Source organism: Hirundo rustica (assembly GCF_015227805.2).
Source record: "Hirundo rustica isolate bHirRus1 chromosome 29 unlocalized genomic scaffold, bHirRus1.pri.v3 SUPER_29_unloc_1, whole genome shotgun sequence".
NCBI classification, from domain to species: Eukaryota; Metazoa; Chordata; class Aves; order Passeriformes; family Hirundinidae; genus Hirundo; species Hirundo rustica.
Window position 1 is genome coordinate 1 of NW_026690187.1, and position 25,347 is coordinate 25,347.

Below are 25,347 nucleotides of genomic sequence, written 5' to 3' on the forward strand. Positions count from 1 at the left end.
ACCCACTCTGCGGTGGCGGGTGGGTCGGCACTGATGTGGCAGGTGAGGTTGACGCTGTCCCCTTGGCGCAGCACCACCTCGGGGGGCTCGATGTGGACGGTCGGGGGGTCTGCGGGGGCAGGAGGGGTGAGCCACAAGTATCCCTGTGTCCCACGCTACCCCCGGCCAAACGGCTCAGGACAGGGGACAAACCCAGGAGCCGAAGCCCTCGGGGTCCCCAGCCACGTACCGCAGGCGTGGAGAACCTGGCTGCCCAGGGGCACCAGCACGCTGCCCTCCCAGCAGAGCAGAGATTGGTTCCCCAGCTCGGCCCGGCTGCTGTTCTGCCACAGCTGCAGCCAGCGGAGGCTACAGGAGCAGTTGAAGGGATTTCCCACCAAGACGCTGAGATGGAGCAGGGAAGAGAACACCGGCTCAGAAGGGCTCCAGGCCCCACACATCTGTGTGTGTGTCCCAGCGGAGTCAGCCAAGGCTGCACCTGGGCATCCCCAGCCCCCGGCTTTGCCCCGTGTGCCACCCTGTCCCTGTCCCCACACGCGTGGATGTGACAGCCACCATCTCACTGCATCCCCGGCTCTGTCCCTCCCTCTGTGTCACTTGAGGGGTCCATCCCCAGTGGCAGACACTCTGCACCCAGCTCCCCCCTCTCCCTCCTCACTCACAGCTCTTGCAGGGGCAGATGCTGGAAGGTTTTCCAGGAAAGGCTTTGCAGCGCATTGGAGGAGAGATTCCTGTTGGGACAGACCCCATCAGCCGCCCCTTCCCACTCAAGCTCCCACCCAACATCACCCTGGCCGTGGCGCGGGGCAGCACCGGGGCCACTGCTGTCACACCGTGACCAAGCAAAACCTGCTCTGTCAGGCGTGCCACCAGCTTTCAGACACCTCCCTGCGAGGGGGCAGCCCCACGCACCCCAGGACAGGGTCCCCCCCTCTTTTGGGGGACCCCTCCCGCACCGGGGCAGCTCGGGGCTCCCGGGGGGGCCGGCAGCTGCCCGCGCTCCTGCCCAGATCGATGATTTCCCACTCAGCAGCGGAGCCCCGCGTGGCCCCCCCGGCCAGGCTGATGTGCCCGTGGGCAGCGGGGCAGCATCGATCCCGCCCGGGCACGGGGACCGGCCACCCTGCACCGGGGCCAGCGCCCGCGGGGACGGGGGGATGATCCCCAAACCGAGGAGGGTGTGGAGGGAGCGACCTGGGGAAGGGGAGACTCACAGATGGCTCAGCCTGGGGGTGTCCAGGAAGGCGTCGGCGGAGATGTGCTGCAGCCCCGACCTGGAGATGGTGCTGAAAGGAGGGAAGGGCTGAGCAACCCGCACTGTGCATCCTGAATCTCCATTCTGGGAGCATCCCCTGTGACTCCCTGTAGTGGGATTGAGCTCTGGGAATGCCCCCTCCACCTGCCCTTCCCTCCCCCCGTTTCCCTGTGCAGGGACCCCTCTCCGGGGTGCTCACAGGTTCCTGAGGTCCCGCAGCATCCTGGTGTCAGCTCGGGTCAAGGTCGTCAGCACCTGCTGGTTCTCAATGATGCTGGAAGGCAGAGGAGGGGGGTCAGGGTAGCAGCCCGGGACCCCTCATGCCCGGGGCTGTCGGCAAAGCGTGGAGCGAGGGGAGTGAGAGGGGCACAGCTCTCCCACTCGCCAGGCTGCGCCTGCAGTACGGCCCACAGCCAAGGACGGGGACAAGGACGGAGCTGAGCTGCCTCAGTTTCCCCTGGGATGAGCTGGGAAGAGGAGGGGATGGCAGCAGGTGATCCTGACGGTGCTGAGCCCCCGGTCACTGCGAACCGTGTGGGGCCAGGGCTGAGCCACCGCTTGGAGCCCGTGGTCTCACGCACAGGATGAGTTTGCTGGGTCTCAGCCCCGGTCACCCTTCGGGTCCCCACCTTTTCTCACACCCCACGGTGTCCTGCACTGTGACAGGGGCACCACTGTCACTGTCCCCCACCGATTTCTCCGGGCAGGAGATGAAGAAAAGCCAGAGCAGGTGCAGGGTTTTTCCCTGCCCCACCCCACCGGCTGCTCCTGTGAACCCCAGATCACAGGGGCCGGTTAATTGGGGTTCAGATCCACACCGAGGGGGTTTTGGTCCTGCTCACCCCGGTGGGAGTGGGATGAGAGCAGCTGGGGCAGTGGGATGGCTGCGGGTCTCTCGGGGACCACCATCCCTACCACCACGCACCCCACCCCACCAGCCAGCAAACAAAGAGCTGGCAGCGCCTGTGGCGCAGCGTCCCCTGGCACGGGGGGAAACTGAGGCACGGAGACACCGCAGCCAGTCCCCAGCAATGCGGCACGGGCAGGGCTGTGGTGGGGAGAGACCCCAGGAATTGGGGCACTTTGTTACCCTGCAGCATCCCGTCGCCCCAGCACCCCCCTCGCCTCTGCTCGCTCCTTGTCTCCCCACCACACATCCTGGGGCAGGGGAAGGAGTGGGAGCAGAGTAGATGCCCCAAAACAGCAAATTTGGGGTGTGTCCCTCCAGCACGCCAACCCGCAGGCCCCAGGGCACAGTGACAGCCCCAAGAGAAAGGGGACAAGCGGCTCCCCACACCCCTGCCCTGCCCAGCGCGGCGTGGGTGCTCCCTGCCCGGGGTCCCCGCTGCACCCTCAGCGTGTTGCCGTGGTTGGCATCGCTGCGGGAGGGTGTGAAGAGCTGCTCCCAGCCCTTCGTTTGATCCCTGGGGGGATGCTGCAGCCCCCCCCACCCCATTCTTGCAGCCCCCAATACCTCCCGCCAAGCAGGGACCCTCCCCACAGCGATCCCAGCCCATCCAGCGATCCCTGCTTCCATCGCTGCTCCAGCCCAGCCCCGACATCCCGTCCCCGAGCCGACCACCTCCACCCCCATCACCCCACTGCCCTGCCCCTCTGCTCCGCTGCCCCCAGCCGCATCACCTCACCCCCCAGCCACAATCGTCACCAGCCCCATCGCCCCCAGCCCCTCTGTCTGGCCCCCAAAATCCGTCACTCCCAACCCCGTCATCCCCATCTCCGAGCTCTGTCACCGCCAACTCCATCGCTGCCCCAACATCCCCACCGCTGCATCCCTCAACCCCGTCACCCGCAGCTCCATCACCCCCGGCCCCGTCAGCGCCATCCCCGAGCTCCGTCACCCCCAGCTCCTCGGTGCCGTCCCACCACTCCCAGCCCCTCTGCCCGGCGTCTCAGCCCCATCGCCCCCGGCCCCACTCACACGTCGGTGAAGCTGCCGGTTCCCAGCAGCGGGGCCAGGCTGCCCACGGTGTCGGGCTCCCGGCAGAGCAGGATCCCGGCCCGGGGGCAGCGGCAGGGCCGGGGGCAGGGACCGGCAGCGCCCGGGGCTGGCAGGGACAGGGGCAGGAGCAGAGCGGCCAGGCAGAGCCAGGCGGGCGGCGGCGGCATCGCGGGGCCGGTCCCGGGGCCGGTGCCGCTCCTGGACCCGGTGCCGGTGCCGCTGCTGCCGGTGCCGCCCTCCCTCGCACTCGCCCGGCAGCCCGAGCACGGGGCCGTGCGGGGCTTAAAAGCAAGGCAGGGACCGGCCTCCCGGGAGGGGCCGGCGGCTCCCCCCGCCCCGGCACCGCCCCCGCCCCGGCCCGAGACACCCGCGGCCGTGATTCACCGGCACCGGGAAGGCTCCGACCCGGGAGAGGGGGATTCCGCGCAAGGGCACCGACAACGGAGCCCGTCTGTGCCCGGCCCGCGCCCTGCCTGTGCCCTGCCTAGATCCCTGCATCCTGCCTGTGCCCTGCCAGTGCCCTGCCTGTGCCCTGCCTGTGCCCTTCCTAGAGCCCTGCCTAGATCCCTGCATCCTGCCTGTGCCCTGCCTGTGCACTGCCTAGAGCCCTGCATCCTGCCTGTGCCCTGCCTGCGCACTGCCTAGAGCCCTGCATCCTGCCTGTGCCCTGCCTGTGCACTGCCTAGAGCCCTGCATCCTGCCTGTGCACTGCCGGTGCCCTGCATCCTGCCTGTGCCCTGCCTGTGCCCTGCATCCTGCCTGTGCACTGCCTGTGCCCTGCATCCTGCCTGTGCACTGCCTGTGCCCTGCATCCTGCCTGTGCACTGCCTGTGCCCTTCCTAGAGCCCTGCATCCTGCTTGTGCCCTGCCTAGAGCACTGCATCCTGCCTGTGCCCTGCCGGTGCCCTGCCTGTGCCCTACCTGCACGCTGGCACCCCACACCTGCACCCCCAGCCCCACCACTGGAACCCCCAGAAATCCCAGGGCACACCCGTGCACACGCATGCACGCACAGACACGCACACCCGCTCCAGAACCTGGCTCAGGGCGGGCTGTAATACAAAGGACAGGGCTTATTACCATCCCGGAGGCCACCTACCGTCCCCCAAGCTGCCACACCCCCCGAGGGTGCCCCCAAATCTGGAGGCGTGAAGGGTTGTCCTGGCTCAGGCTCTTCCCCAGCACCTCCTCACGTTGGGGCTGGAGACCAGGGGAGGTTTGGTGGCACAGTGGCCCTGTCCCCAGCTGTCACCTCCGACCAGGACCCAACCTCATCCTCCTCCCTGAGGTGGGGCAGGACTGGTTTGCACCCACCGCCCTCCCCACAGGGCTCCCCATCCCCAGGCGGATGCTGTTTGTCCCCGAGCACGTCGGGGGTGGCTCATGGGTGCTCTGAGTTTAGCGCGTTCTCAGCCCGCACCCTCCTCCCACGGCTCAGTCCCCGGCGCGTCTCCACCAGCAGCCCCCAGTGGCTCCCATGGGGCCACGGTTCCTTTGGGGTGACCTCCCGTGGGGCCCCACTGGACACCCCAGCAGCCGTCCCCGGCAGAGCGGCTGTTGCCACATCCTCCTAAATTCCGCGGCTTTGACGTTTTTCTCAAGAAACGCCCCCGGTTTGGGCACCGCGGGGCAGAGCCGCAGGACGCAGATGGGGCTGGCGGTGTGGAAAGCCCCGTGTGCCCCCTCCACCCCCGCCCGCGACCCCCCCGAGCCAGGCACTGCCACAGCTGAGCTTCATCGCCTTTATTCGAGCTCAGATTAGGCAGCGGCGCCCCTCCCGTGGACCAGCACGGCCTCGGCACTGGTCCCAGTGCAGGGGACCGGGAAGAGGCATCAGGGCAACCCCAGGCTTCTCCCGCTGCCCCGTGACTCAGTTTCCTCACCCATAAAAGGTGTGGGGATCACAGGCGTGCCTCACCTGTTCGCCAGGCAGCTGGGGAGCGATGACAGAGGCAGGTGGATGGGGACCCCAAATGCCAAACCCTGCTACCCATTCCCCCACCCTCCCAATAAAAAGGAAGGAAAGACTGGAGTGTCCTCCCCTCAACCAGCAGCCCCCCACTCCCTCCCCCCCGGACCTGGAGCACCCCCAATTTATTTTCAGGGAAAGTGCACCCCATGGAACATCCTCGCGTTGCTGCCACCCTCTTCCCAAAGCACCCGCTCCTTGGCTGGGCCCTTGGAAGCAATAAATAATGCAGGGGGTCCCAGCAGCGGGGGGTGGCCGGAGAAGGGCGTGGGGTGCAGAGTCCAGCGGGGGTCCCAGGACACCCCGGGGTCAGAGCGAGGCTGTCCCGTTGGGGAGCTGGCCTGGGCTGTGCTCCTTGCGTGTGGGCAGCGGGGATGCGGGGGGCTCATCCTCCTCGGGGCACGGATCCGTCTCGGTGTTGGAGGGTTCTCCTGAGCCGTGACGGCCGTTCTCGGGGCTGTAGAAGAAGGAGAGGGTGCGGAAAGCAGGCGCCATGTGGTCCTTGATGCGCTCCAGGAGCTGGACGAAGGAGGGGCGCTGGCGTGGGTTCTGCTGCCAGCACAGGCACATCAGCTCATGGCTGCAGAAGAGAGGACACCGGCTGGGTTTGGGGGGGCTCCGGCCCCCAACAGCCCTCCCAGCACCACAGAGACCAGGGTGGGGCTGTGAGGGGGTGTCCCCCAGCACTCACAGCTTGTCGGGGCAGTTCTCGGGCCTCTCCAGGATGCCGTTGTCCATGACAAAGCGCAGGACCTGCTCGTTGGACATGCCCTGGTAGGGCTGCTCGGCCAGCGTGGCGATCTCCCACAGCACCACCCCGAAGGACCTGCCGGAGCGCCGCTGCTCAGCCGGGGGGTCCCCAAATCCCCCCCGGCTCTGCCCGCCTCAGCACCTACCAGACGTCAGACTGCGTGTTGAAGATGCCATCCTTGAGCGCCTCGGGGGACATCCAGCGCACGGGGAGCAGCCCCTTGCCCCCTTTCCGGTAATAATCCGTCTCATAGATATCCCGGGTCATGCCAAAATCTGGCGGAGGAGGAAGAGGAGGAGGAAGGTGGTGTGAGCAGCAGGAGGCCCGGGGCTGGCACAGCCTGCCCGCCGCTGCCCACCCACCTCCGATCTTGACGGTGAAATCCTCGGACACCATGCAGTTGCGGGCGGCCAGGTCCCGGTGCACAAACTTGTTGGCGTTGAGGTAGGCCATGCCATCGGCGATCTCCCCCGCCATCTGGATCATGTCCTTGAGCGATGGCGGCGGCAGCCCGGGGTTGTTCTGCAGCGTGCGCAGAGTCAGGGCTGGGGCAGGGGCACACCAGGACCCCCCCGGAGCAGGGTGGGTGTCACTTTTCCCGGCCCCCCCACCTCGGCTTCAGGCCTGAGCGAACGCAGGTAGCTCTTCAGATCCCCACGCGTCATCAGCTCCATGATGACCAAAGCTGGCTGGCCCTGGGATACAACGCCGAGCAAACGGACCTGCGGGGACAAAGAGGGCTGGCACGTGAGTGGCCAGAGGCCCCACGTCCCCTCCCTGCCCCTCGGCTGCCCACCTACCACGTGGTGGCACTTGAAGGCTTTCATGACAGAGGCCTCGTTGAGGAACTCGATGCGCTCCCGCATGGTGGCCAGCTCGTTGACTGTCTTCAGGGCCACCTTGGTCTCCTCTCCCTCCGTGACCAGCCCCAGCGCCACACCCTCATACACCATCCCAAAGGAGCCCTGTCCCAGCTCCCGGATCACTGTGATCTTCTCCCGGGACACCTCCCACTCATCAGGCATGTACACTGTGGGGTGAGTGAGCATCACCCCACCACTGTAACTAACCACATCTCCATCCTCATCTCCATGTCATCGCCATCCTAGTCCCTGTCCCCATCCCCATCCCCATCCCCATCCACATCCCCATCTCCATCCCCATCCCCATCTCCATCCCCATCCCCATCCCCATCTCCATCCCATCATCATCCTCCTCCTTGTCCCCATCCCACTGCTATTCCCATTCTTATTCTCATTCTCATTCCCATTCCCATTCCCATTCCTGTTCCCGTTCCCATTCCTGTGTCCATCTCATCATCATTCTCAACGTCTCCATTCCCTCACCATCCTTCTCCCTGTCCCCATTTCTATCTTTACCATCATTCTCATAATCTCCATCCAACCCCATCCTCCTCCCTGTCCCCATTCCCATCTCCATCCCCATCCCCATCTCCATCCCCATCCCCATCCCATCCCATTCCATCCCATCCCATCCCATCCCATCCCATCCCATCCCATCCCATCCCATCCCATCCCATCCCATCCCAGTCCCCTCCAGTGTGACCCCAGCCAAGAAAGGGCTCGGTGTCCCTTTGGGGTGGCCCCGGCCTGTCCCCACATCCGCCCATCCCCACATCCCCACATCCCCCCATCCCCACATCCTCACATCCGCCCATCCTCACATCCCCACATCCCCACATCCCCACATCTCCCCATCCCCACATTCCCCATCCCCACATCCTCACATCCTCACATCCCCCCATCCCCCCATCCCCACATCCCCACATCCCCCCATCCTCACATCCCCCCATCCCCCATCCCCACATCCCCACATCTCCCCATCCCCCCATCCCCACATCTCCACATCTCCACATCTCCCCATCCCCACATCCCCACATCCCCCCATCCCCACATCCCCACAGCCCCACATCTCCCCATCCCCCCATCCCCACATCTCCACATCTCCACATCCCCCCATCCCCACATCCCCACATCCCCACATCCCCACATCCCCACATCCCCACATCCCCACATCTCCCCATCCCCAGATCCCCAGATCCCCAGATCCCCACATCCCCACATCTCCCCATCCTCACATCCCCCCATCCCCACATCCCCCCATCCCCCCCATCCCCCACATCCCCACATCCCCCCATCCCCCCATCCCCACATCCCCACATCTCCACATCCCCACATCCCCACATCCCCACATCCCCACATCCCCACATCCCCATATCCCCACATCCCCCCATCCCCAGATCCCCCAGATCCCCACATCCCCACATCCCCACATCCCCACATCCCCACATCTCCCCATCCCCACATCTCCCCATCCCCACATCTCCACATCTCCCCAGCCCCACATCCCCACATCCCCCCATCCCCACATCCCCACATCCCCACATCCCCACATCCTCCCATCCCCACATCCCCACATCTCCACATCCCCACATCCCCATATCCCCATATCCCCACATCCCCACATCCCCCCATCCCCATATCCCCACATCCCCATCCCCCATCCCCATATCCCCACATCCCCACATCTCCCCATCCCCACATCTCCCCATCCCCACATCCCCACATCCCCCCATCCCCATATCCCCACATCCCCACATCTCCCCATCCCCACATCCCACATCCCCACATCCCCACATCCCCATATCCCCACATCCCCACATCCTCCCCCCCCCACATCCCCACATACTGTCCGAGGCGCTGAAGTACTCGGGGTTGACGGAGGCGTAGAGAGTCCCGCTGGGGTACCCGTCATTGTTCCTGCCGGGGTGGGCAGAGCTCGGAGCTGCCGCCTGCCCCCAGCCCTTCCCAGCTCTGGTTCTGCCAGGCCCTGCCCCAGCCCAGCCCTGGGGGTGCAGGGGGGGTCCTTACCTCTTCTTGTTGTAGAAGAAGACAAAGACGGCCAGGCAGGAGATGAGCACCATGAGCACCACGGGCGTGACAGTCAGCAGGACGTAGAAGCTGCTGGACTCTTCCTCGGCTGCCAGGAGCAGGCGGCCGTGGATCAGGGTCCGGGCACTCATCCCACCTCACATGGGACACCTGTCCCACCACCACCACTGGGCCGGAGAGGGGGAGCCTGCAGATCCCCTCTGATCCCTCTTTGCCCCTGTCCCAGAGCATCCCTCAATCCTCCAGATCCCCCAGTCTGTCAGCAGACCCTTTTGTCCCTGTGTCCCACTCCAGCAGCATCCCCCAGCCCCTCAGTTCCTCAATCCAGCAGCATCCTTGGAGGAAGGGAAGAAGACCAGCCTGGCTGAGCAGAGGTCTTTGGCGGGAACTCAGGGAGAAAGGAGAGGTTCTGACCTTCAGAAGAGGGGGCGGGAAGTTCAGGAGGATCTGAGGGAGCTCAGGACAAGAATGAAAATTAGAAGGGCTAAAACCCAACTAGAACTGAATCTGCCATAAGAGACAGCAAAAAGTGTTTCTATAAATCCATCAGCACCCAAGGGAGCGCTGAGAAGAAAGTGAATGCTGGGCACCGCTGGGGCACCTCAGATCCTGGGGTCAGTTTTGGACCCCTCATGACAAGAAAGACCTTGAGGGGCTGGAATGTGTCCAGAGAAGGGAACAGAACTGGGGAGGGGTCTGGAGCACCAGGAGCACCTGAGGGAGCTGGGAAAGGGGCTCAGCCGGGAGAAAAGGAGGCTCAGGGGGGACCTTGTGGCTCTGCACAGCTCCTGACAGGAGGGGACAGCCGGAGGGGTCGGGCTCTGGGGACAGGGACAGGAGGAGAGGGAGCGGCCTCAAGTTGCACTAGGGGAGGTTTAGACTGGATATTGGGGAAAACTGGAAAGCACTGGAGCAGGCTACCCAGGGCACTGGTGAAGTCTCTGTCCCTGGGCGGATTTAACAGAAGTGTGGATGTGGCACTTGAGGACATCGGTTAGAGATAGCCTTGGCAGTGCTGAGAGATCACTTGGACTCATTGGTCTTGGAGGCCTTTTCCAACCCAAATACTTCTGTGATGCTCCAGCGTCTCAGGCCAGAGTCATCCCTCAATCCCTCAGCTTCCCAGTCCAGCAACAACTCCCACCTTCAGCAGCCCGGCCCAGCAGCGTCCCCGGACCCCACGCGTCCCATCCCAGCGGCACAGCCCAGTTCCCGGTCCAGCAGCATCCTCCGAGCCCCAGCTCCCCAACCCCACGGCCGCCAAGATCCCTGTCAGTGTCCCCCTGTCCCCTGCAGGTACCTGGTCCCAGGATGTAAAACTTGACCAGCCCCGTCCATGAGCCATTGCCGGCCAGCGAGGTGGCCCGGACCTTGGCTGAGTAGTTCCCTGGCTGGAGCAGAGCCAGGTGGACACCCCCATACTTGGAGTAGCGGTGGCGCGAAACGCACACGACCGTGGTGACCTCCTGGAGGGGACAATGAGGGGGTGGCAAAGGGGCGTCATCCCCCCCAGCCACGTGTAAGCCTTGGGAGAGAGATGGGATGGGATGGGATGGGATGGGATGGGATGGGATGGGATGGGATGGGATGGGATGGGATGGGATGGGATGGGATGGGATGGGGTGGGATGGGATGGGATGGGATGGGATGGGATGGGATGGGATGGGATGGGACGGGATGGGATGGGATCCATGGGATGGGATGGGACGGGATGGGATTCATGGGATGGGATGGGATGGGGTGGGATGGGATTCATGGGATGGGGTGGGATGGGGTGGGATGGGATCCATGGGATGGGATGGGACGGGAGTGGACGGGATGGGATTCATGGGATGGGATGGGATGGGATGGGATGGGATGGGATGGGATGGGATGGGATGGGATGGCATGGCATGGCATGGCATGGCATGGCATGGCATGGCATGGCATGGGATGGCATGGGATGGCATGGGATGGCATGGGATAGATGGGATCCATGGCATGGCATGACATAGGTGCTGTGCCCCTGTAACCAGACCTGGCAGGGCTGGGCAGGAGATGCCACAGGAGGTTCTCACCTCACTCTCCCGGCTGTACTTAATCTCATACTTGAGGATGAGCCCGTTGGGATTCCTGGGCTCTTCCCAGCGCAGCAGGACGCTGTTCTTGCCCGCTGGCTCCCACGTGACGTTCCCAGGAATGTTGTCAGCTTGCACTGGAGAGGAGCACAGAGGGACTCAGCTCCTGGGGGCATCACCTGGACCCCAACCCACTGCCGGTCCCCCATCTCAACAACATCCCAGCGCATCCCAGCACCGTGGGGTTTGGAAGGGAGGAGGTTTGGAAGGGGACGCACGCTCGGGCATGGTCCGGGCGAAGACGAAGGTGGCGGCGCTGCAGCCCACGGTGTGCGCGGCGTGGTTGCAGGCATGGATGTCGATGCGGTACTCGGTGAAGTGGCGCAGCCGCGACAGCACCGCCCGGTCACGCACCACCTTGTCCTCGAAGATCTGGAAGTCAGGCTTGGGCTCGCCTCCGGGCTGGTTCGGGGCCAGCGGCTCCGCTGAGGAGGTGTTGGCCGGGGATGTGACGGCCACCACGTCCCTGCGCTGCTTTGGGGTCCTGCAGGACACAGGGACAGGACGTGGTGGGGAGTCAAGGCCCTCAGGCATTGTCCCCCAAAATTGATCAGGGGAGAGGAGATCCCCCAGGCTGGTGTGGTCCCAGCTCACCTCTGTGGGTTCTTATTAATGGACGTCACCTTCCAGGGTGGCCTAAGACAGTGGGAAATCAGTTAAAGGGTCTGCCAGGAACAGCCACTGGACCCCCCACCCAGGCAGACCCACGCACCCAGCTTGAGGGAGCCCCCCAAAGCAGGGACCCCCACCAGATGGCACCTGGGGATGGTGATGGAATTGTGGAGGAAGTTCTCGAACTTCTTCTGGAAGGACTCGGCTTCACCCTCCATGCGGAGCTGCCCGTCCGTGGGGCGGCAGGGGCAGCACCTCTCCTCCGCATCCTGCTCCCCCTCGGGACCATCCCCAAACCCGAAGCGCGTGTCTGCGCTGCTGGTGGGCAGCTTCAGGCCTGCGGGCAGCAACGGGGCAGGGCTGGCAGAGCCTGGCTCAGCGGCACCGTCCCTGTTCCGCTGGTGTCCTTGGCTGCTGTGCTGCCCCTGCCCCGCCTGGCCTCACCTTTGTGGCAGTAGTCATTGATGTAGAGCTCCATGTCCTCGGCCAGCTGCTGCCACAGCACCAGGTAGTAGATGATGTTGCCGTTGCGTTGCGTGGGCGGCTTCCAACGCACCACGATGTGGGAGGAAGAGTTGGACATGGAGATGACGTCCCGGGGCACCGTCGGAGCTGGGATGACACAGGGGTGCTCAGCCTTTCCTGGTGCGTCCACCACGGGCGCCCCCGGCCCCCTGCCAGCCCCTTACCCGCTGGCATGGTGCGGATGTAAACCACTTCGCTCTGTGCCCCGTAGTTGCGCCCTTCCTCGGCCGTGGTGAGGGTGATGGCGCGCACGAAGATGGCGTACTGGGTCCAGGGACGGAGGTTGAGCAGCGTCACCCCCGGCTCCTGCTCACTGCTCAGTGGCAGATCCACGTCCAGCACGTTCCAGCTCTGGGCCCCACAGGCGTCCTGCCCCACATACTCCGACACGTTCTGGAAGGGTCTGTCCCACACCAGGCATCAGGGAGGGTCCAGCAGGAGCAGAGGACACCACGGGATAGGATTCCCAAGCCCTCCGCAGTGAGGACGAGAGGGAGACAGGGACCACTTACGACTCCTTGTAGTAGACGATGAAGCTGAGGAGGTCCCGGTACTCGGGGGGCCGGTACCGCTCCCACTTGAGGAAGATGCGATCGGACTCGGTGATGTTGGAGATGAAGCGCAGGGTCTGGGTTTTACCTGCGGGGAGGAGGCAGAGGGTCAGGCAGAGGGTCATGGCACTGCCGGTTGTCCCCATCCCCGTACTCACAGGACGCCCGGTCCCCGTTGGTGCGGGGGTTGATCTCTGCCTTGTTCTGCCGCCCCTTGGTGCCCGTCACCTCCTCCATGCGATAGATCTCGGCCAGGCACAGCTTGGGATTGAATGCAAAGTACATCTTGCCCACGGGGATGGAGAGGATGTGGTGGCTCCAGTCCCAGAGCTGCTGCAGGTTCTGGTTGTCCAGGACATACAGGGTGTAATTCCTGCGGGAGAAGATGTGGGTGGAGGCGGTGGGCAAGGACACCTTCAGAGCCACACGTTCCACCCCAAAGCCACACCATCCTCACCCATCCACCATGGAGTCACCACGGATCAGTTTGAGGTTCTTGAAGAAGGACAAGGAGACGAGGGCAAAGGAGTGTTTGATCTTCAGGAAGCCCGTGATGGTCTCAATGAGCCCCAGGCTGCTCTGCAGCTCTGAGGCCAGGTTATCTGGGAATGACACACTGCATGAGCTCAGGGAGAGGGGCACCTCCCCATTAATTCACTCTGCGAGGGAAAAGACCCCTTCCTCCTCCCCCTGCCCTCCACAGCATCTCTCCCACCCGGGGTGGGTTTGGTGGGGCCGGGTCCGGCACTCACAGCCCCGGCGGATGTTGAGGATGAGGTTGCCCTCGATGAGCGTGCAGCCCCCCAGCTCCTGTGCTGCCCGCATCGAGTCAATGGTCTTGGTGCCCACCTTGCACTCCTTGGGACACAGCCCCTCGCACTTGTGGCAGAACATGCTGTGAGCAGGGCGACAGGGACGGGACGTGAGCCGGCCGACGCGCCACCACCGCGCCCGTGCTGGGGGCACCGGGGACGCCCCCACCTGCTCTCATTCCGGGTGTATCCCGAGGGACACTCGGACAGGCACTGTCGCTGGTGGATGACGAACTTGGAGGCGTCGCGGGGGTTGTCGGAGACCTTGCGGAGGCTGGCGCAGTACTCGGCGGTGACGCAGCGCCAGCCCTCGTACTCGTAGGTGCGTGGCGGGCACGAGGGCAGGCAGTGCCCGTTGAAGTGGAAGTGGCGGCAGGCGACGCAGGCCCGTCTGTCGTGGGGGCGGCCGCAGCCCCCCAGGCACTCGGCGTGGCAGCACTCGCCCGCTGCCGTGCACGCCGAGCCCGCGCCGCACGGGCACACTACGAGGGGAGACGCAGCACGTGGGCACGAGGGAGCAACGGGCACGGACCCCAGCCTCGGGTGTACACGGGGGAGAGGAGAGGAGAGAGGTGGGAAGGGCTCGGGAGGCTCCTGACATCCTCCAGGGCTGGGGGAAACAGGAGTGAGGGCGGGATGGAGAGATAGATGGAGTGATGCAGGGATGGAGGGAGGGATGAAGGGATGCAGGGCGGGAGGGACGTGGGGATGGATGTAGTGATGGAGGAATGCAGGGATGGAGGGAGGGAGGGATGGTGGGATGAAGGGATGCAGGGCGGGAGGGACATGGAGGTGGATGTGGTGATGGAGGAATGCAGGGATGGAGGGAGGGATGGTGGGATGAAGGGATGCAGGGCAGGAGGGACGTGGGGATGGATGTGGGGATGGAGGAATGCAGGGATGGAGGGAGGGAGGGATGGTGGGATGAAGGGATGCAGGGCGGGAGGGACGTGGGGATGGATGTGGGGATGGAGGAATGCAGGGATGGAGGGAGGGATGGTGGGATGGAGAGAGGAATGTGGTGCAGGGTTGGAGGGATGCAGGGACAGGAGGGATGCTGGGATGTGGGGATGCAAGAATGGAAGGAGAAAGGGAAGGGTACAGGCATGCAGGGAGGGATATAGGGAGGGAGGGATGGATTGATGGAGGAGCGGATGGAGGCATGGCAGCACTGATAGAGGGGTGCACGGAGGGATGGAGGAACGGGTGGATGGACACGTGATGAGTGGTTGGCTGGACAGGTGGGCCCATGGGTGGCTGAGTGAGCAGGTGGACGACCAGCTTCATGGAGGGACAGCAGGACAGATGGATGGACAAGATGGGGCTCAGCCCACGCTGAACCCCATCTGCCCAGTGCAGCCAGGCCGGGCCCACAGCCGAGCTTGCAGCCCTGATAAAGATCTGTGTTTATAGTACATATTTCATTACCAGTTCTCCTGTTTACAGCAAACGAGCTCAGGAGGGCCCTGTATTTACCTCGCTGCTGGGAAAACACAGCAGCCAGGAGCTGGCCTGTCCTCCGAGGATGATACAGCACGGATCTGGTTACCCCACCGTGCTGCCAGCACGGCACACTCCCAGCAGTAGAGGAGCCACAGCCCCACGCTGGGCCTGCCGTTCCCAGGTGGCTCCACCAGCCTCCTCCAGTGCCCTCCCAGTTTGCCCCACAGCGCAAACCAGCACCATCCCAGAGCAGCAGCCGGCACCACCGGGTCCCGTGCCACTGGCACCCACCTTTCTGGCAGTAGCTGGAGGTCCAGCAGCGATAATCCAGCTGTCCATTCACGCTGGTCTGCACACAGGGCTTCTCCACGTCCAGGATGCCCGGGCAGACGTCGGCGCACTCTTCAGCCAACTTATTGCCGACGATGTAGGTGCTGTCGCCGGCGTCGGGCAGCAGCAGCCCCCAGTCGATGGTGGAGAGGTGGCAGAGCTCCTGGTTGCGCTCGATGCGCACCGAACCACGAAGGATGTGGCCCAGGCTGTGCAGCCCCACGTCCCGCAGGTGCGGCATCTCGAAGATGACCAAGGCGTAGTTGAAGAAGAGGTTGGTGCCGCGGATGACGGAGAGGTTGGGGAAGAGATCCCGCAGGCTCTCCAGCCCGTAGACACGGAAAAGGAGCAGGTACTCTGTGATCATCAGCAGGCGAGGGAAGCTGAGCCCCCGAAAGTCCTCGGCACCCGTGGTGAACATCAGCAGGATCTGCAGGTTGCCTTCGATGATGGAGCAGTTCTCCAGCTTCCGGAGCTGGGAGACGTCATTGCGGATGTCCATGCTGCCGCAGACTGGGGTGGCGAGAGGGGGACCCCATGGGCGGCAGGGACGGGGCAGCCGACCCCCCCACCCACCCAGGGCCCCCCCGGTGATGCTCGCGGGGGTTTAATATCCCGCTGCTGCCTGTCGAGCACGGCTGGAATTGGTTTGGGCGGCTGGGGAGACGCGAGCGGCTCTGACAGCAGCCGGCGCGCTGCGGCTCTCCGGGGCACGGCGCGTCCGTCAGCAGTGATGCTAACGAGGCCTGGCAGGCCGGGCGCCTGCCCTGCCCCACGCCAGCCCCAGAACCACGTCCCAGCCCTGCTGCCCACCCTGGGGGAAGCTGTCTCGAGGAGCAGATGGCTTTTCCCCTTCCCCGAGTTGTGGGGCAGCTGTGGGGGCTCACGGATCTCCCTACTCACGGACACACGGTTACCCAGTGAGGGGCAGCTCCAGTGAGGTTGTCCCCATTGACTCCCCCTCATGCCCAGACAGGTACTGGGGCATGCAAGGCTACCACAGGTGTCCACGTGGCACCGCCCCAGCCCCACATTGGCTGTCCTGGGGCTTTTCCACCCAAAAATGGGCAGCATGAGCCTCAACACCTCCTGCTTCCTGATCCCGGCAGAGATGCAGGAGCCAGAATAAGCAAAGAGCTTCCCACTGACAGCAGCCCCAGCCAGAAACCAGGTCCGGGAGGGGATTGGGTGCCTGGGTCACCTCTCATCTGTCTGCTGCCAGCTTGGGCCAGCAGCTCACGGCCACGTCCTTGTGACCTCCTGGCCAGTGGCGCTTTTCCGCCCTTGGTGTCACCCATGAACTGTGGGCGCTTTGGCCCCGTGGGCGCTTTGGCCCCGTGGGCTCTGTGGCTCTGGCAGCTGCTTGTAGCCCCCCAGCCCAGCACCGCACCAGGTTCAGCCTCTCACTGGGAGCGCTGTCCCCTCCCCGTGGGGACAGGAGGGTCCCTCCGTCCTGCTGTGGGACCGGCCGTGAGCGCAGCACCGATCCCGGGGGTTACAGCCCCCAGTGCCGCCATCACCTCCCTGACCTTGCGCGGTCGCCCTGGAAGGGGGAAGGGTCCCCCGTGCCCTGGGAGGACAGACAGAGGACAGGGGTCCCAGGTGGGAGCAGGCACAGTGACTTGTGCCCCTTGGGCAGCTCTCAGCCGCTTCCTCCATCGCTCCCATCCCCCAGCACAGCCCCTCGGTGACTGGGGAAACTGAGGCACGGGGAGCAGGGAGAGGGGAAGGCGGGACAAATGACAGACTCTCCTCGTACCCCCTGATGTGGCCACGAGACCCAGGATCCACAGCTGCCCCCTCCCCACCATGGCACCCCCTGCCCAACCTTTCCCACCCCAGCAGCTGTGCAGGGAGCAGCGCTCCCGACTCCTGTGACAATTTTCCGTCCGAGTGGGGCTGAGGGACCAACGCCCCCATCTCTGGCCAAGCCCCCCACTACACTCCCCTCATTCCATCCCAGCAACAGGGGGGGAGTCCCACGCTCTGCCCCTCCTGCCCAAAACGGGGGGACTGCAGCGCTGGGGGCACTGCCACGGGGGCAAACTGCCACGGGGAACACTCAAAGAGCTTCGCCTCACGCTTTGTCTCTTGCAGACCCCCGAGCACAGGCATCACCGGGCAGCCCCCTCCCCAGAACTGCCCCGGGCAAGCGCCCCCCACCCCGCTCCCGGCCTCCCCCTGCCAAGCACTTACTTTCGGAGGGAGCCCGCACGGGGGGCAGTGGGAGGTGGCCGAGGACCAGCAGCATCACCCCCAGCCGCGGGGCACCCAGCGCCCTCGGCCCCATTCTCCAGCGGGACCCCCCGGGCCCCGTCCCCGTCCCAGCTCGGGCTCCGCTGCGCCGTGTCGGGTCCCGCTCGCCGTGCCCGGTACCCGCGGGACGCCGGGATACGGGGGGGGGGCCCCCGCGGACCCTGCCCGGACCCTGCGGCCCCTTCACTTTTGTTTTCGGCTGCCGCACGCAAAATATTTAGCCTGACAACTGTTCGGGGCCGGGGCCAGGGCATGTTTGGGAAATAGAGAGGGGGAAAACAGGGCGGCCCCCCCGCGCCCCGCGCAGGAGTGGGTGGGAAGGAAGAGCTGCCTCAGTTTCCCCAGCCAGAGCAGGAGGATCCGAGCTGCTCCGGCAGGGGGACGCCAGGAAAGCGGCCAGCAGCCCGCGGAGACCCCCGGAGCAGCACGGAAGGGACAACTTAAGGGTCACTTTGCCTCACAGGGTGAATTTGGGGCGCCAGGAGCCCGCGGCTTTGGGGTCCGCACAGAAGAGCAGCCTTACAGTGAGGGAGGAAGCTGCGGGCAGTCAGCACCTGCCTGGCTGTGAGGAACCGTCCTTAAGGGGAAGGAGAAGCCGGAGGGTAGAGGAGGAGGAGGAGGAGGAGGAGGAGGAGGTGACATTTATTTTTCTCATTAGGACGAAGCAGGGAGGAGGGTCCCAGCCCCGGGGCAGCACGAGCTCCACTGCAGCAAAACCTGCGGGCAGGAGTGGGGTGCTGATGCCCCAGTGACCCTCCCACACCACGGAACTGGGAGCACTGGGACTGGACAGCGCCCTCGCCCCCTTGGATGGGGCGATGGGGGGACCCCCATGGCTCCTCTTGCAGGGATCCTGTCCTTTTTGTTTTTTGGAGGAGCTCAGGAGCAGCTGCTTCTCCGGCGGCGCAGCAGAGCGATGTGGGGGCTTCTCTCCTCCTCTTGGTCGCTCTCACAGCAGCGCTGGCGGCACAGGGGGGCTGCAGGGCAGGGACAGGGCTTCCCCCGGGCAGAGAACCCCACCAGAGGAGAGGGCACCCCGGCTGGAGACAGCCCTCACTGCACAGCACCCCACCCTATTCCATGCCCCTGTCTCTGGCCAAGACCCCCATTACACTTCCCTCATCTCATCCCAACAGGAGGGTCCCACTCTCTGTCCCTCCTGCCCAAAACGGGGGGGCTGCAGCACAGAGGGTACTGCCATAGGGAGAAACTGAGCCAGAGCCCCTCATCCCTTCTGCCCCCTCCCCAGCCCATGCTGGGTGGGATCTGGGGGCTCCTGGGCGCCTCACCAGCTCCTCGTCCTCCTTCCTGAGGTCGCCGAGCAGCCGCGGGCGGCACAGCCGGTTGCAGGCGGACACTGTGTTGTAGGAGAGCTGGGGGGCAGGAAAGGAGGGGGTCCGGGGTGAGGGTCAGCTCAGCTCAGGTCCTTCCCCCACCACAGCACCACAGCCATCGCTGGGATGGAGCCAGCCTCGGGATGGAGCCCGGCCCGTGCTCCCCAGGGGGCTCGGGGGTGACGAGACCCCGCAGCCGGGCACCTTCCACCTCCTCCGGGCGTTGAACTTGCGGAAGTTTCTCATGTTGATGGAGGAACGGCTCCGGCTCAGCGCCTGCTTCCTGCTCAGGGGCTGCGGGGGCACGGACACGGCACTGCCACTGTGTCCCCACCCCGCTCCCAGGGGCTCTGGCAGCCACCCCCTGCCCGTGCCTCTCACCTGGATCCAGGGGTGCACCAGGCACCCCGCTGCTGTCATGCGGTGCCTGCGGCGCAGAGGGACGCGTTGGGGTTGGGGGTCCCAGCCCCACACGTCCTCCATGGGGATGGGCAGGTGGGGACAGAGGAGGGAACCAGACAGAAATGGAGATGATGGGGATGGAGGTGTGGATGGGATGAAGATGGAAATAGAGGTGAGATGGAGATAGGGATGGGTTGGGGATGGGGATGGAAAGTAGAGTTGGGGATGATGGAGGTGGGGACGAAGATGAGGTCAGGGATAGAATGGGATGGGATGGGATGGGATGGGATGGGATGGGATGGGATGGGATGGGATGGGATGGGGATGATGAAGATGGGGATGATGAAGATGGGGATGATGAAGATGGGGATGGGGATGAGGAAGATGGGGATGATGAAGATGATGGGGATGTTGGAGGTGGTGATAACCAAGGCGGAGGTGGGGACAGAGATGGGAAGGATGGAAGGGTTGGGGCTGGGGCCTCACTCTGGCTCCTTCACCAGCAGCTGGCGGATGAAGTCCTTGGCCATCTCGGAGGTCTGGCTGAAGCAGCGCTCCTCAAACTCGTAGGCACCAGCCACAACATTGGAGAGGGTCTCAGCATCCGTCTCACCCTGGAAGGGGGACAGGCCACTGAGCCTGCGGGGACACAACAGAGCTACTGAGTGCCAGGACAGCACTGGCTCGGCCACCTCAGCACCCACAGTGTCCTCGTGCCTCAGTTTCCTCCAGCCACAGCGAGCATTGCCCCATACTCACAGAATGTAGGTGATGACTCCGATGCTCCTGAAAGGCAGAAGTGGGGGTCAGGTGCTGCTCTCCCTGGGCCCCCCCGTGCCCTGTGGCACTCAGGGGGGTCCCTCCCCACCCCCTAGCTCAGTCTGTTGTCCCCAGCTCCTGACTCCTCACCACATGTCGGTTGCAGGGCTCAGCGGCTCATAATTGACCACTTCAGGCGCTGGGGGCAAACAGAGCCAGGGCGGCACATCAGAGGGACAGCACCATCCTGCCACCCCCCTCCCTGCCTGCCTGGGGGTACCGCCCCCCGCCCTTGCTGTGGCCCCCCAGAGCAGAGCAGAGCAGTGCAGGGAGCCCCAGGGATGTGCCAGCCCTGTACCGATGTACTGGGGGGTCCCACAGAGGCTCCTGAAAGTGATGCCATCCTCCAGCTGCTGGGCCAGCCCGAAGTCGATGATCTTGATCCTGGGCTTGGGGACGTCCTTCTCCTGCAGCATGATGTTCTCGGGCTGTGGGAACAGGGGCGACAGGGGTCACAGCAGCAGCCGGGGAAGCTGAGGAGAATGGGACCAGGGCTCTGGAGATGCCTGGCAGCCCCTGGATCCTCGCGGAGGGAGGATGGGGGTCCCCACAGGCACCTTGAGGTCAAAGTGTGCGATGAGGCGGGCATGCATATATTCCACCCCACACAGGATCTGCCCCAGGAACTCGATGGCCTCCTCCTCTGACAGCATCTCCTTCTCCGCGATGAAATCGAAGAGCTCCCCACCGCTGATCCTGTGCAGGGGACAGGGGAGCTCGGCCACGTCCCACACACGGCACGAAAAGGCAATTCCCCCGCCTCCAGGACCCCACTCACAGCTCCAGGACGAGCACCACCTCGGCTCTGCTGGTGAAGAGCTCGTGGAGCTGCATGATGTTGGGATGGCGGAGCCGGCGAAGGATGGCGACTTCCCGCTCCACCTGCGCCCGCTCCAGCCCCAGGCCGCCGCCCCAGCGCCGTCGCAGCTTCACAAACTTGGCGGCGTAGAAGGCGCCGGTGCTGCGCTCGCGGCAGAGCCTCACCACGCCAAAGTGGCCACTGCGGCAAGAGCTGGGCTGGGGCACGGCCGGGCTGACGCCGCGCCGGGGGAGGAACCCAGAAATCCGGGCACCCGGTGGAGCTGGGATCCCCAGCTGTACCCCAGTGAGTCTGCCTGGATCCCTGCCTGCCCTGTGTCCACCTGCCTGCAGCCTGCTCACCTGGCCAGATCCTGCTCACCTCCCTGGATTCCTGCTCACCTGCCCAGATCCCACTCACCTGCCCGGATCACACTCACCTCCCTGGATCCCTGCTCACCTGCCTGCAACCTGCTCACCTGCCCAGATCCCTGCTCACCTGCCCAGATTCCACTCACCCAGCCAGATCCCACTCACCTCCCTGGATCCCTGCTCACCTCCCTGGATCCCTGCTCACCTCCCTGGATTCCCGCTCACCTCCCTGGATCCCTGCTCACCTGCCCAGATCCCGCTCACCTCCCTGGATCCCTGCTCACCTGCTCAGATCCCGCTCACCTCCCTGGATTCCCGCTCACCTCCCTGGATCCCTGCTCACCTCCTGGATCCCCGCTCACCTCCCTGGATCCCTGCTCACCTCCCTGGATCCCCGCTCACCTCCCTGGATCCCTGCTCACCTCCCTGGATCCCTGCTCACCTCCTGGATCCTTGCTCACCTGCCCAGATCCTGCTCACCTCCCTGGATCCCCGCTCACCTCCCTGGATCCCTGTTCACCTCCCTGGATTCCCGCTCACCTCCCTGGATCCCCGCTCACCTCCCTGGATCCCCGCTCACCTCCTGGATCCCTGCTCACCTCCCTGGATCCCTGCTCACCTCCCTGGATCCCTGCTCACCTCCTGGATTCCTGCTCACCTCCCTGGATCCCTGCTCACCTCCCCAGATCCCGCTCACCTCCCCAGATCCCGCTCACCTCCCTGGATTCCTGCTCACCTCCCTGGATCCCTGCTCACCTGCCCAGCTTCTCCAGCAGCTCATACGTGTCCTCCACATCGCCCAGGCTTGGGGTGGCAGCCAGGCCCTCACTCCCCGCGTCCTCCCTGGGCTCAGCCACATCCTGTGGGGCAGCACCTGGCTCAGCCCCTGCCCGGGGCTGTGCTGGGTCTGGGGGTGCAGGGACCCCCGTCCCCTGGAGCACCAGAGCCCCCCAGCACACTCGAAGGGGAATTCCCCAGTGCCCAGAACTGCGTCTGAGCTCAGGCCCCGCTCAGTTCTTCCAGAATTCTGAATTCTTCAGAACATGGAAATTTGGAGACTTTCACCCCTTGATAAGGACCTGCAGGAGCTGCTCAGGAGAGCTGGAAATGGGGCAGGAGCAGGAGGAGAGGGGGGCACAGCAGCCTCCCTCCCCCTCACTGTTCTAAGGGTGCAAAATGCGGAGAAAACACATTTGGGGTTCATTTAAAACGAAGCAGGTCAAAAGCAGGTGAAAACCCCACTGCGAGCTCGGCTGTGAGAGCCCTGCCCAGTCACCGCCAGCCCCCTGGCAGTGCCCCCCACGCGCCCCCACAGCCGTGGCTCACCTGGGGGCTGTCAGGGGCACCCCTCGGGCCCCCCTCAGCCTGGCCACCCTCGGCCATCCCTGCAGAGACAAGAAGGCCCAGGGTGAGGGGTGCGCCGTGCCCGCAGGGCGAGTCCTGCTAGTGGGGGGCAACGGGGGTGGCTTCTGCGAGGAGCTGCCAGGAGCCTCCCCCACGTCCAGCAGAGCCAGTGCCACCGGCTCTGGGGTGGACCTGCGCCTGCCAAGGCCGAGCCCAGCGGGGACGGTGGCAGCACCTCGGGATAACAGAGTTAAAAAGGGAGAAACGTGTGAGAGCAACAGCCCCGCAGAGACCAAGGTCAGGGAGGAGGGAGGGGCTGGAGGGGCTCCGGAGATTCCCCCGCAGCCCGTGGGGGTCCCCGGGGAGCAGAGACCCCCCCCTGCAGCCCCGCAGGAGCCCCCGGCCGAGCAGGGGATGCCCGAAGGGGGCTGTGAAGCCCCCGCTGGAGCAGATCCCGAGGCACCGAGCCCGGGCGAGGAAGAGCCCCAGCCTGGAGCAGTTCGGGCAGAGCTGCAGCCCACGGGAAGTTCTCCCGCTGGAGAAGTCCCTGGAGAAGGGTCTCCCGTGGGAGGCAGGGATCGCACCTCGGCGGGGCAGGGTCAAGGACTGCGACTGCTCTGGCTGAGCTGCGGCAGAAACAACCTGAGCTGAGCTGCCCGGGGCCCCAATTCCCATCTCCCTGCGCCGCTGGAGGGAGGAGGGAGAGCCTGAGGAGAGAGGGATGGTGGGGAAGATGTTTCTAAGGTTTTACTTTTCATTATCCTGCTCTGATTTGATTAGTAATAAATGCAATTAATTTCCTCAGTTGGAGTCTGTTTTGCCCATGACGTTAGTGGGTGAGTGACCCCTCCGTGCCCTTATCCCCCCCAGGAGCTCTTTGTTCTCCCCCCTGTCCAGGTGAGGAGGGCAGGGGCAGAGTGGCTCCTGGCACCGAGCCCCCCACAGCGGGGTGAGGGGTTTTGGAGGGGACAAACACCTGCCTACATCTGGCAGAGTCCCCCCAGCTCGTCGCATTGAGGCGAGGATGTGTCTCGTACTCAGCAGCTCCAAACCACAAACCTGCCTCTCTCAGCTCACCCAGAGCAGACCAACACCAGGACCCAACACCCCCCGCCCCGTGCCTCAGTTTCCCTAGCTGTACAATGGGCTGAGGCTTCAGGACAGCGGCAGTGGGAGCAGCGGCTCTGCAGGGGAGCAGGGAACTGCGGGGGATTTTGCTCTGAGCCCAGGTGTTGGGGTCACCTCCCTGTCCCCTGTTCCATGTCCCCAGGAGTAGGGGGTTTCCTGGGCTGGGCTGCGGGTGCGAGGCCACCAGGGAAGAGATGGGGATGGCAATGTTGGCTCTTCCCCAGGAAAGGGCAGGGGCGTTCTGGAAGGATTCCTTCCGGAGGCATTCTGCAGGGATTCGAGCCCCACAGCCCCTGAGGACAGAGGCACATCACGGCTGGACGCGGTTCCCGGCCCCGTGGGGCTGCGCTGCACCACTGCCTGCACCGAACGGGGGCTGGGACCCTTGCTGTCCCCCCCCACCGTGGCCCTAAAGCACATCCAGCCATCCCCAAGCCCCGTGCCCCTTCAGTCTCTCCTGCTCCCAGCCCAGCTGTGCCCCCTTACCTTTCCCGAGCCTTTCTCCACATCCAGCAGCGCTTCTTCCTCGCTCCCCAGCCAGGCAGCACAGCTCCCTGCCCACCCACAGCTCACTGCCCACTCGGACCCTCCCCTGGCCCCTGGCACGGCCGGTCTCCGAGCGGGTTCATGCACGGGGGCGGCTGCAGCTGAAGCCAGGCCAACATCCCAGGGCGCGTGACGTGTCCGTGGGGGCACAGCGTGTCTGTTTGTCCCCTGGGGATGGACGCCAGCAGCTGATGCCTTGCCAGACACCCCCTTGCATTGGGATGCTTTCGGAAGGAGGGAAACTGAGGCACGGGTGGCCTCAGGCTCCGGTGGGAACCGCTGAGCTCCTGTGCAGAGCTGGACCCGTGTGGGCTGTGGGGGCACAGTGTCCAGAAAATGAGCTCCCAGGTCAGCATCCAACTTCCAAAAAGCCCCGTTGGACCCCAAAACCCCCCAGCCACGACAGCCCCCGAGCCTGGCATGTCCTGGGCACCAGGGACCCCTCACCTCCAGCTCCAGCCTTCCTCCAACACCCCTGGCAGTGCCAGGCTCTGCCTCACAGCCGCGGCATTCCCGGGGAGCTGGGGCAGGATCCGGCCACAGCAGCGCAGGACAAGAAAAGCTCTTTGCGTTCCTCCTCCCGCGGGCTCTCGATAACACCCCCAGCTGGGAAGAGGAGCCAAAAAAGGCCTTTTAGGAACAGTTCCTGCTGGTTCCAGCCTCAGCTCCTTGAGGAGTGGCCGGGACGCGGCGGGATGAGCCGCTGGCAGACGATGCCCCTCTCCCCGACGTTCCCCGCTCTGAGGTGCCGGTGAAGATTGCAAACAGGAAGCCTGGCTGACACCGCGAGGGGAAACGCGTGAGGCTGCGAAGGTTGTGGGGAGGGACGGGTTTCTTTAGGTGGAGAGAGCCGGGGCCGGCGCTGCTTCACGGGCCGGGGTCTGCTGGGGGGCACCGGGCACCGCCACCACCCCAGGGTTTGGGGAGCCACTGCACGGCTCATCCAGCCCCGGTCCCGGTGCGACGGATGAGCCGGACCCAACCCTAATCCTTGTCGTAATTCCCGATCCATGCAAGCCCTGGGATGCAGCTGGGTTGGCACCGCTGTCGCCCCGGGTCCAGCTGGAGCCTGGCACCGCCGGGGGCGAGAGTGGCAGCGGACACGTGGCAG

General features: G+C 64.8%; 3 protein-coding genes across 10 annotated transcripts; all 3 read right to left on the minus strand.

The window, feature by feature from the left end:
* Positions 1–6: 6 nt before the first annotated feature.
* On the minus strand, positions 7–4,220 carry LOC120747565 (high affinity nerve growth factor receptor-like; the record flags this gene model as incomplete). The annotated part of the gene is made up of 7 exons (XM_040053572.1): positions 4,151–4,220; positions 3,195–3,321; positions 1,455–1,529; positions 1,215–1,286; positions 663–731; positions 230–384; positions 7–109 (listed from the first exon to the last, which is right to left on the minus strand). Coding segments are annotated over exons 1-7 (671 nt in total), but the record flags the coding sequence as incomplete, so codon positions are not given.
* Positions 4,221–5,493: 1,273 nt separating this feature from the next.
* On the minus strand, positions 5,494–17,527 carry INSRR (insulin receptor related receptor). Its single transcript, XM_040091496.1, has 22 exons — positions 17,434–17,527; positions 15,199–15,750; positions 13,634–13,946; positions 13,405–13,547; positions 13,110–13,254; positions 12,811–13,025; positions 12,614–12,740; positions 12,266–12,504; positions 12,021–12,188; positions 11,724–11,913; positions 11,559–11,600; positions 11,183–11,448; positions 10,905–11,041; positions 10,148–10,313; positions 8,827–8,935; positions 8,645–8,715; positions 6,736–6,965; positions 6,547–6,657; positions 6,298–6,457; positions 6,081–6,210; positions 5,876–6,010; positions 5,494–5,764 (listed from the first exon to the last, which is right to left on the minus strand). The coding sequence occupies exons 1-22, from the start codon at positions 17,525–17,527 to the stop codon at positions 5,494–5,496; spliced, it is 4,014 nt and encodes a 1,337-aa protein (XP_039947430.1).
* A 589-nt stretch (positions 17,528–18,116) lies between these two features.
* Positions 18,117–25,100, minus strand: LOC120766133 (death-associated protein kinase 2-like). Of its 8 annotated transcripts, none has more exons than XM_058424280.1 (14): positions 24,177–24,294; positions 23,147–23,269; positions 22,545–22,603; positions 21,975–22,078; positions 20,827–21,048; positions 20,606–20,744; positions 20,347–20,476; positions 20,139–20,187; positions 19,989–20,015; positions 19,730–19,868; positions 19,209–19,254; positions 19,032–19,121; positions 18,783–18,866; positions 18,117–18,453 (listed from the first exon to the last, which is right to left on the minus strand). In XM_058424280.1, exons 2-14 carry the CDS (start codon positions 23,235–23,237, stop codon positions 18,443–18,445), a joined length of 1,191 nt encoding a protein of 396 aa, XP_058280263.1. In that variant the 5' UTR covers positions 23,238–23,269; positions 24,177–24,294; the 3' UTR covers positions 18,117–18,442. The 8 variants fall into 8 exon arrangements, with proteins under 8 accessions (XP_058280263.1, XP_039947433.1, XP_058280262.1 ...); XM_040091499.1 differs by having other exon boundaries at positions 19,716–19,868; XM_058424279.1 differs by having other exon boundaries at positions 18,117–18,866; positions 19,730–19,843.
* Between the last annotated feature and the right edge of the window lie 247 nt (positions 25,101–25,347).